This window comes from Dermacentor albipictus, chromosome 6 (assembly GCF_038994185.2).
Source record: "Dermacentor albipictus isolate Rhodes 1998 colony chromosome 6, USDA_Dalb.pri_finalv2, whole genome shotgun sequence".
In the NCBI taxonomy this organism is placed as follows: domain Eukaryota; kingdom Metazoa; phylum Arthropoda; class Arachnida; order Ixodida; family Ixodidae; genus Dermacentor; species Dermacentor albipictus.
The window spans coordinates 109,359,521-109,370,548 of NC_091826.1; the positions used below are offsets into that span (position 1 = coordinate 109,359,521).

The window sequence follows — 11,028 nt, forward strand, 5'->3', positions numbered from 1 at the left end:
AACATAACAATACTTTTATTGTGTCGCCAGGTGACCGAGAGGCCTCAGTTCGCAAAAAAATACATCAAACAAGTAAGCTTACCATATTTTTGCACCTATAAACCCGTACAGCAGCCTAGTAAGAAAAAAATAAAAATGAAATAAAATCTGCACATATAACCCGTGGAAATAACTGCTACAAGTACGCTAAAATCCTTGCAAGAAGTCACTGTTCACGGATGCACAACTCATCCACATTGTATTTTCAGCCAGCAGCTCTTCTTGGATTCTGATAAAGCTGAATTCACACAAGGATGTGTTCACGGATGAATCAGTCACATGGCATGTCACGTGAACCGGATCACTTAGCAGCTAGCATTCGCACGATGGAGGATTGCAGTGCAGACAGAGCAGCCCTTGCATGGAGCAAACACCACCAAGCCGTATCGCGAAGTGCTTCGTGTGGACCGAGGGAGCACCATCGTGTGAAAGTTTCATCATCAGCTTCTGCTGCGCTAAGACAACTGTTGAGCACAGCTCATCGTGATCCGGGGTCTAGCGTGCCGGAGCCACGTTGCACTATTCACTAACTACCAAACACAAAATGGCTCTCGGTAAAATGGAGAATGGACAACCATGGAGAGGAGCTTCAACACGCAAGGGTGGGAAAGGCTCGTAGGAAATAGCAAATCTAAATGGTCAAGAACCTGGCCCTCAAGTGTGGCTTCACGGCAGCACGTGCCATATCGCCATGGAGCCACACTTCAAGGCAAAATAGCATATAGCATGGACCTCTACCTTACTGTTCAATTTTTTGCATTTTTGTTGAGGGTTAGACGCACAAAAATATGGTAAATTGTTTATTGTAGATGGTGCATGAAGCAGTACATGCCCAGGTGAAGTGGACTTAACCCTTTGAGGGTCGAATTATTTTGAAAAAAACTTTCCCAGGTGGTCAAATTACTTTATTGCGGATCTTGAATGTACAAAATGTATAAAGTCGGGAATAATTAGTAAAAAATAATTAAGGACAGTATTTTGGTGTCGGCATCACTCAGAACTGCAAAATGTTCAATAGTATTTCCGAGCGTGGTACTCCTTGAAACATGGGTCTATGCACAGCGCCTTATTGTAGTCTGCACACCTAAAATGCGTGTCTGTTCTCTTGGAGTGAGGAGTTGTGTTGGCGCACACATGACATCTCTGCGTGCGGCTGCCTTGGGCAGAGGTCTGAGGCACCCTCTCGCGTAAGCGCGTTGCCGCGGAGAGCGAGAATATCTCGTAAGCGGTGCTGACAAACAAGCTAAGAGCAGTGCCGATCAATATAGAAATCAACTTCCGCCGCCCCTGCGAGAGCGTGGCGACAAAGAGAAAAACCACGTTTCGCGTGCCTCCGTTGCGATCACGCGGTGGAACCGAAACTGCGAAAGCGCGGTGCCACTGAGAGCGAGAATACCTCGCAAACGGCGCTGATAAGCAAGCTAAGAGCAGCGCCAATCAAGATAGAAATCAACTTCCACCACCCAGCAAGAGAGTGCCGACAGAAAAAAATGATGTTTCGCGCGCCTCCGTTGCGATCACGCGGCGAAACCGAAACCGCCTAAGGGGCATTGCCGCAGTCTGAGCGACGCGCTGAAGCTAGCAATCAGCTAGCTCTGTTTTATCTCCCCAAGAAGGTAGCGCCAATTTCAAACGCATCTTGTAAGTGCTAAGAGGTGGCAGCACCTCACGGTGAGCGCGTATCTTCATTATGGCGCGAAATTTCAAACGGAGGGTCGGAACCGTACCCGTACGACAAAGACCTTGCGGGACAGAAAACCGTCGCTGCACATGTACGGCAAAAACCTTCAAAGGGTTAGATGCTGTCAGTCACTGAGTTTGCAATACACAGAAACACACATAGCCATCTATTTAATGGAATGAAAAGCAGAAATCAAGCAGATTTAGCTCCTCGTCTTTGGCGTGCCATTTAACGTAGGTAGAATGAAGCTTCAGACAACAATATTTATGCTGGGCAACCCTCGTGCTGTACTTGCCTGCGTTGCTGCTTGTGTTTCACACTCTACATATACTGTCTGCGTTCAAAGATTTCAGCTTGATTAAGACGGAAGAACTTCTAAACATCAAGCAAGAAAAAATCGCAAAACTTCAGGAGCTTTCATGAACGCTTGTTACGACCGGTCTTAGTTTAGTATTACACTGGTTTAGTCTGTAAGTGCACCTTTTTCTTAGTGTTCAGTAACTTTGTTGTAGCGTGTTTTAAAAAAGTTGTTTTACTATGAAGGGTACTAAATCGAGTATTGAAATGAGTCCTTAAAAAAAACTTTTGGGCACCTTGAAAGTCCTTAAAAACCCTTGAATTTGTGCCTTCAAAGCCTGTACAAACCCCGAATTTAGTAGAATCTCAATGATACAAATCTCTCTGGATGGCACAGAAATTCGTGCCAATCGAAATTTGTATTATCCAAAATCCTTTTAAAAAATTCGGAAGTTAAGGGAAGGAATGAAATGAATGAAAAGACTCTGTTCCAGCAACAAATTTTCGTACTAGCTAGCACCTTTTCTTTCTTTTTCTCTGACCAACACTTGTCGCGTGGCCAGATGTGGCAGGTAACGAACGATGGAAGTCCTCTGCCGTTTTGCGAGTAAAATGCTGCTGTTCATAATATTCACCGTTTTAAAGGGACACTAAAGTGAAAAATGATTCCTTCTGCATCAGTAAACTACCGTTCTACAATACCAAAAACACCACTCTTACAACGATAAGACGTTTGGTAAGCCAGAAAAAACGCAAGAACGAAATATGGGTGGCGACGCCTACTTAAGTTCCCGCACCTGGAAGCTGTGACGTCTTGGATTTTGATGGCATCTTCCAGAGCCTACTAATTATATATAGCGGTACAGATTGACTGCATTGTGTTCTAAAGGAACCAAATATTCAACATGGCAAGTTTAGGGAACCTTTATTCTGCTAACGCGGCCCGAATGCAGAAACATACTTCGGAATCCCTGACGTCACGCTGACGTACTGGCGCTAGGGTTTCGGCGCTAAATTCAAATACTGATACTTGGACCTTTATTTTCTCGTCTAATAACTAAACTACTTTTTTTAAATGACTGCCTGCAGGGTTCTCAAACAATGCTTTATTAGTCTAAACTAATTTATTGTTTCGCTTTAGTGTCCCTTTAAACACATTTGATTGGTGGCCACCACTATTGGAAGTTCAAAGCATAAACTGACAGAGATATTAAAATGAACCTGCGTGATGCTTCTCAGTTAAAACGATCACCTCGCTCGGAAAAATGCAATTGATACTAATGGGCTGCTGCTTATCGCTGGACAGTGAGGCCTCAAAACATTGATTCAGATAATGAAGTACAGACTCGAATAACAAAAGTTCAATAAAAACAATTGCCTGCTTGTTTTGTTAGAGATGACATATTAACTATGTTGGATGCTTACTAAAGCTACATATATAGATCAAATATTTAGCCACATTGAGCTTACCTTGCATAACAAACAAATCAAAGCATGTTATACAGTAGCTCCACTTGTGCACTTTATGCTGAAATGTGGCGTGGTTGTTTTTTCACCTTCTATGGTGATGGGCGTGGGCAAGACCAAGAAATGGGCATGGGCAGGACATATAATGAGGAGGGAAGATAACCGATAGTCATTAAGGGTTACGGACTGGATTCCAAGGGAAGGTAAGCGTAGCAGGGGACAGCAGAAAGTGAGGTGGGCGGATGAGATTTAAGAAGTTTGCAGGGACAACATGGCCAAAATTAGTACACGACCGGGTTAGTTGGAAAAGTATAGGAGAGGCCTTTGCCCTGCTGTGGGCGTAACTAGGCTGATGATGATGATGATTGCTGAAATTTGAGGGAGTGTGGGGCCTGGAGCCGTCTGCAGTGCTAATAAGCAACGCAATGGTAACAAGTGTGTTATTTCGCAGAGGCACAGCGGCTTGCACAAAGCAAAGGCCACAACCTTCTGGTGTCAAGCTTAGCATTTTAACTTGCACAAATGTTACATAAAGCTCTCTCCCTGCTTTTCTCTCCCCTCCGCAGGCTCCAGAATCTGGAAATTTGCACCGCTGAGCTGCTTCAGCTCATGGACGACAACTACGCTGTCACAATGAAGTACGGACGTGTTTCATTCTTCTTTTTATATAAAATAATTGAAAGGCATGGTGTAGAAATAGGTTACAAGAAAATAAAAGCTGCAGTAGAGAGCCTTAATGTCTTTGTTCACACTACAGAGAAAAATTATTTGAGCTGTATTTGTATTACCCTTCTACAATGCCAGAAAAAACATACTTGCTTTGAAAAGAGGCTTGGTAAGACTGAAAAGGTGCTAAAGTGAAAGATAGGTGGTGATGTATTATATGGATGTGTTATATTAGTACATATTATCTGTATTATATACCTGTACTAATTATATACCTGTAAGAAGTGTGATAACACTTGGATAAAACTTTCACTTGATGCCACCTTGAAGCTCTTGCACCAGCTCACCAGTACATCATGGGCAGTGTCTGATCTGGCCTGGTTCATATTATGTCAGTGAAGATAGAGTGCATTGTATTCTAAAAGATCCAGAGACTGAACACGCAACGTTTCAGAAACATTACTGTCACAATTCTGCAAATTTGAGAAAAATACTTTGAAATTCATGATGAAATTTATGACGCTACATTGATGTATTTGTCACTGGAGTTTTGGCAGGAAATTCAAGAAATGACGTTTAACATTCACTCCCTGTTTCAATAATCAATGTCTTACTGTAAAATTAAAAAAAGTTAGATTTCATAACGAATACTTTATCACTCTAAAATGAATTAGTGTTTCTTATAGCGTCCCTTCGGTTTATATGCAGCAGCCGTCCAACAATCTTTACAAGTCCTTCACACATTTAACGAGCAGATGACCTCTCACACATTTCTAACAGAATGGAGGTTGCATTAACAAGTGTAGCTGAAGAGCCCGCGAAAGAAAGCATCAGCTGGTAACCCCACACGTTTATGGGAACAGGGACAGCTTGTGCAGACAGGGCAAGACATTTCATGTGCGTCGAAGTACGAGTGGCGTGAGTTCAGGCTAGCTTGTGTCACCACGCTCTCCCACAGAGACCAATCGGAGCTTGCAGTTTTCCGAGCACTTCAATGGCGGGCAAGTTCTTCGTGGCATCCTACTGCGGTCACCTACTGTAGTCATATCTAGCTGCGCAGCGTACAACCTCCAGAACCGACACTAGCCCTCAAAATTCTCTAATGTCCTTGGCACCACAGGTGGTGCTCACTTTTCTAAATTCGACCATTTTGCCATTTTGATATTTAAGCAAATTCTTGTGCCGAAAGTGGAAAAATGATGTAAATTGTGCCACGGTGCATCAGAACAGCTTTGGCTTTGGCACGCTTTAGCGAAAGGTCACCGGCATGGTGCAGGGTATTGTGTCTTTGGTCTTGGAGCGTGCGTACATAAAAGCAACTTTTGCATTCTAATTTCCAGTGGGCACGAACAACCACACCCAGTAAGCCCCGTGAATAAAACCAGGGTCCTTGAGAAGTACAGAAGGATCCTGATAAAACTGAAGGTAGCAACATTCTTTTATCTGGCCACTCGATCCAGCGAGCGAAGGCAGGCTAGGAGGTCAGGGGCTTATCCGTGCCTCCCTGTTGGCGGAGTGGAGTCATTGGGCCAGCATCGCTTTTGCGAAAACTCGCACGAGCATCAGTGCCCTTCGGTTCCTTTGTTTTTTTGTTTTAACTCATGCTGGTGCTATCACAGTTGCTTTAGATCGCCTTGTGCAGTCCCATGATAGGGGTGATCGCGAATGCTGATATTGCATGGACCAAATTGCTGTGCTGTGCAGTTGCTGCAATCAAAAAGTGCAAACTGAGAGGGCGAATGACAAGGGGACTCGGTAAAGGAGAGGCCAAGAGAGGAGGAATGCTGCTTCCTTTAGCTTATTCAGGGGGGCTTGCACCTAATCATTCTATGGGAACTTCAGATAGCTAGGTGCGTATAGTTAGTCTGGTGAGTGGTAAAGTGAAGTCAGTGACATGCAAAATCTTGGTTTGAGCTAGTCGGTGCTGTCACACCACCTAGAAATGTCCTTGAATAAGCCACTGTGGTGTTCACTAACCCTAGCTCCACAATTTCTGTTGGAACATGCTTCCAGTCACTTCACCAGCAGCTAATACAAAAATAGTACGATAAATGCCTTCAACTTTCTTCTCTTCAGCACTTTTTCAATGCTTCAGTGGCTGTTGCCCCACTTAATTGTAATAATGCTCTAAATTTGCATGCTCCATATTGCTCCAATTATAATATATATATGCTACAGACTGCTCCAAAAATCAAAATTTGTCTGCTCCGATCTGCTCCAGGAGGACATATTATCAGCTCCAAAAATTGCAACAAAGTGACCCTGGGCATTCCCATCCCTGTAGTGTCCACACTAAATTGATGTGTGAAAAGTAGTAGAGTGAATGAAAGGCTCTGCAAGAAGGTTGCGGATTGGAAAAAAAAAAAAAAAAAAGGTTGCCACAACATTAAGAGACAGGAAGGCAGTGATGTGGATTACAGAGCTAGAGAGGGTAGCCAATGTTCTAGTTGAGATTAACCCTTTGAGGGTAAAGTTTTTTCACCAAATGGGACGTCACCCCCAGGGTAAAATTTTTTTATTGCAGATTTAAAATCTTCAGATTGACCTACTTCGAAAAAAAAAATTTACTGCAATTTTTTTAGTGACCATAAAGTGGCAAAAAAATATTTTCCATAGGTAACTACGCATTGTTTATTCATGAATGCAGATGGGCTTCTATAAATACTTATAGTAAGAATAAAAAAGTTGATACACTGAAATAGATGTATTCCGATTCGGCACTTGGGAAGTAGTCGTGTTGGAGGAATCACCGCTCGACGCACTTGCAGCAAGCAACCAGCGTGCATTCCTGTAGCGTAATCGAACTGTAAATATGAGCACACACAAGAAAACTAGATGGTTGTGTGCCTGTCGGAAAAACCAAACTAGTCAGAAACCTGCACTAATCTTCGTTCCGTCGCTAATGAGGGGAGGTCAGCTTTTGCGAGCCAAGTGCAGAGAAAAGGAAGGCTGGCACGGCAGCATCGTTTGTATATACCGGCGCCCACCTGCGAAAAGATGTAATCACATCTCTGTGAGCAACGCATGAGCAAGCGTCTAGCAGTGATCTTTTGAGAGATCAGAAGCCCGATAGACATCAATTTTTAGGTGCAAACGAACAGAAACACCCTGCGATACGAAACTAAACCTGCTGCATGCCCTCGCATGTGTGGATGTGTGAGCGGCCACTGAAACATCAGTGTAAAAAAGCCATGGAATGAAAACCGGCAGACTGCGGAGAAAACAAAAATCATTGTATCCAGACAGGTTGGCAGGAGGCACTTGCTGGGCAACAAATAGTTTAGAAACTGGTGCATTTTTCAAACGTGCAGAGGGCGCCATAAACATATGACACCGACCATTTGGGACTTGTTTGCGGCGCCTTATTTTTATGGCATAGATCCTCAAGAGTTAAGAGGAAGTAATGGAGTTTGGCATGTAATGCATTGAGCAGATAACCATTGATAACTATGCTAGGGTTACAAAACTACAGCTGCAGAAAGGGTTCCAAGAAATGGGAAGCACAGTAGAGAATGGCAGAGAATTGGGTGGTGCAATAGTGATATATATGCAATAGTGCAATAGTAAACTTGCAGGCAAGGCTGGAGTTCAGTTCATGGGCACAAACCAGGGATAATTGGCAGTTTCAGGGAGAGGCCTTCCTCCTGCAGTGGATATAAATAGTGCTGTTGTAGTTGGTGAATACCCTTCAGGGCACCATTTTTTCATTGTCACTTCACTGATCATCTGGATGGTCATAATTCACGGTGTGTCTAACTGGGCTGCAATGTTTCTGTGTCCTGCTGTTCTTGCAGGCTCTTTGAGCTGCCATTCCCACCTCAGGCAGCAGCTGGTGAGGACTCGTGACCTGGCAGGCCTCCACAAATGCAAATGATCATTGGTGGCATGTGGCCTTAAGTGGTATTGCAGTAGCATGTTATCACATCTGTTACCTGCCCGCGGCAGTATTAAGAACTGTGCCCTTCAATGCATATTGTTGATGTCACACTTGAAGTGCAGATATGTAAATGTACAGATTCGTGGACCATCCTGCGATGCGTGATTATATGTGCGGCGATCCATAATTTTACGTAAAGTCGACTTGAGATCACTATTGTGCTGTGACCTTATTAAGGTGGTTGCTTTATCTCAGATCCAACTTCCTGTTGAAGCACATGGAAAATGTAGAGATACTGTATTTAGGACAACCATTGAGGCTAGTTGCATGAACTGTGTTGAAAGTCAAGAATTTTCATGACAGATGGTAGCACAATTTTGATCTTGTTCCTTTATAGCGCCCCTCACCAGGTCTGGCCATTTTGAGCTGACAAGCACAGAGCATACAATGCACAAGGACACATCATGTGTCCTTGTGCACAGCGGGAAAAATTGTGCGCTGCCCAAATGAGACAACAGCTCGCGCGCAACGCTGTCAGTGGAAGGGTGTAATGCCGAAAAAAAAAAAAAACGAGAAAAAAATGAAGGCCTGTGACATATGCGCCACGCGATCCTTGAGGTCTGGTATGGGAGAATGCAGAAAAGGAATTTCGCTTGTGAAGGCTAGACAGGGCAAGTGGAGAGAGCGTCTCGCTTGGCAATGGAGCCCGCCCGCTGAAGTCATGGGTTCGCGGCACTGAAATATTTATATCTCGGCTATTAATGAGCCGAATTGAAAATTTTTTGCTGCAGAACGCTCCCTAGAAGACATATAACAACTTGCAGCATATGACCAAATTTTGCTATGGCGCCTGGTGAGGAGCCCTTTAGTATTTAGAAATTAAGGAAACATTAAAATTTTTAAATGAGAAAAGCTTAGAAAATTGTCTCTCGTTTATCTAGTGAGAGTTGTATGTTTTTTGAAGTGGCTCTTCCGCTGTTGATGGAGGAGATAAATCACATGGAGAAGATTACCTAGAGAGAGTGTTTCTGCATATTTCCAACTAGATATTGGAGTTAGGCCTAATTAAGCCTGATGTAAAGCCTTGTCTTGCACCACTGTGGCTGTGTTGGAAAAGATGCTGGTGTTTGGTTGTGTACCTATTTGTAGCCCCCTTCATTAATTTTCCTTCAATGTGATGTTGCTGTCTATTTGAATTAAAGCCTTCCTACATGAAAACAGTACAATACTTAGTTTAATGATAGTGTTGATTGATTTATTGATTGTCAAGAAACTTTTAAGTGCATGAAGTAAATGTAGAGTGCTCCGTGCCACGAGATCCTGATTGTGTTCCAAAGTAACTGCCGTGATTGTCAATTTCCTACGTAACTTATTTTGCTGAAACCCCCGGAAACAGTTGAATGAGAGTGCATGCAAGTTACGTGAGCTCATTTTTGCATTTGACACATACGTTGACATACTAGGGGCTGTATTTTGTAATGACTGTGCTTTTGTATTCTGGCTGGCCAATCATTAGGGGAAATTGATTTGTTTTTTTTTTCGTAATAATCTTGCCTGTAACACACGAATAACAAAATTATGATAAGTGATCAAGCCATTTACACTGTCCTTTGTTATGCTAATCAAAATAAAGCCTGTCACTTTCTGTCTCTTCTTTTTTCCGTTGATGTGATTAGTCTATCTGTAGAATTGAAGATGGTTTCTCATTTTGTCGGGAAGCATTGTTTTCATCTCTGAGCAATCAAGTCTGTAAGGATTGCTTGAGCATCTCTAACAAATCAAATGCATTAAATTAGGTCATGCCTAGGTATTTGCATGTTATTGTTATCCTAGTAGGCCAGAGGCAATGGAATTGTAATGAAATGTTGATTGATAGAGGTGTGGAAAGCTTGTGAATTGTCGTCTCTGTAAACCATTGAGTGTTGAAATCCTGTCAACCATCGTGCAATCATTTATTCTTGTGCTGTCATATGCCGTGGCTAATGGAATGTTTTTCCTGAAGTGAATTAGCGTTGGCCACAAGAAATAACAAGGGTCATTGTTTGATGACGCATGTTAGTGGTGGCTCCTGCAGGCAGGGGTTTGCATTGTTCCTTCAAGGTTGCTCAGAGAGGTTAGAAAAATGGAAAGATGTAGGAATGAAACTTTATTTGTGCGGCTCCCGCATGGTTGAAGAAGCAGTCATGTGGTGCAGAGAAGCTGCCACTAAGACATGAATAGACGAAAGTTGGTGATGGCAGCACTGCTGCAACACCATATTTTGACACTTTCATTGATTGCCAATACCCAGGCGGCTACTTCCAAAGTGACTCTCTTGCTTTGATCTCCTGCGGCCGATTCAGACGATGACCCTTTTGTTTTGTTTTTCATATTTTTTACTCATTCAAGATTTTCAGATTGATTTGTAACAGCAGACAGCTGTGTGCAGTGAAGGATCCTGTGCAAGGTGATATCTCTATGCATACAGTGGGATATTTTTATTTGCTGAGAAAGACACAAACAACTGGTGAAGCTTGTCTGTGTTTAGTTCATAATAAAGTGGTTCACAAGTGTTCCAAATAAAGCAGCTAAATTCATTGCTGGTGTCACAAGAAGCCTGCCCCCTATATGCGTGTGGCTTTCTCTCTCAACCTCAGTTCACTTTGCTCACAGGATGGCAGACTTTCACACGACTCTGCTCCCTAAGGAAGCATGTGTAGTAGCTGTAGTGGGAACTAAAGAATGACGACGAAGAAGCTGTGATGTATTGCCAACGCCTTGGCGAAAGGGTTTTCCTATTTAAGATATAGATGAGGGCAAGTATTCTCGTTGAAATGTTGGTACCAATTCAAGGCTTCCTAGTTGTCTTCCTTGAGCTCCCTCAATGTCGCTTGTGAGTGTATTTGTATGTACCACGGGAGAGTATCTTATGTTTTTTTCACTGCATACCTCGGCCCATATTCTGAAACATTCGTTTTCCACAAAACTATCGCCTTGGCCACGCTTCCGCAAACGGCGCTCA

The 11,028-nt window shown here is 43.1% G+C and overlaps 1 protein-coding gene across 3 annotated transcripts in view; it reads left to right on the forward strand.

The window, feature by feature from the left end:
* LOC135904974 (serine/threonine-protein kinase TBK1-like) overlaps positions 1-10,603 on the forward strand; it is a 151,334-nt gene extending 140,731 nt beyond the window's left edge. For 2 of the 3 annotated variants that reach the window (XM_065435967.1, XM_065435966.2), the window contains exons 20-21: positions 4,051-4,122; positions 7,945-10,603. In XM_065435967.1, the coding sequence (XP_065292039.1) occupies positions 4,051-4,122; positions 7,945-7,996 (124 nt within the window). In that variant the 3' untranslated portion in view covers positions 7,997-10,603. Of the gene's footprint in view, positions 1-30; positions 73-4,050; positions 4,123-7,944 lie in introns of all 3 variants that reach the window. The other variant, XR_010565273.2, reaches the window with a different exon arrangement.
* The last annotated feature ends 425 nt before the right edge of the window (positions 10,604-11,028 follow it).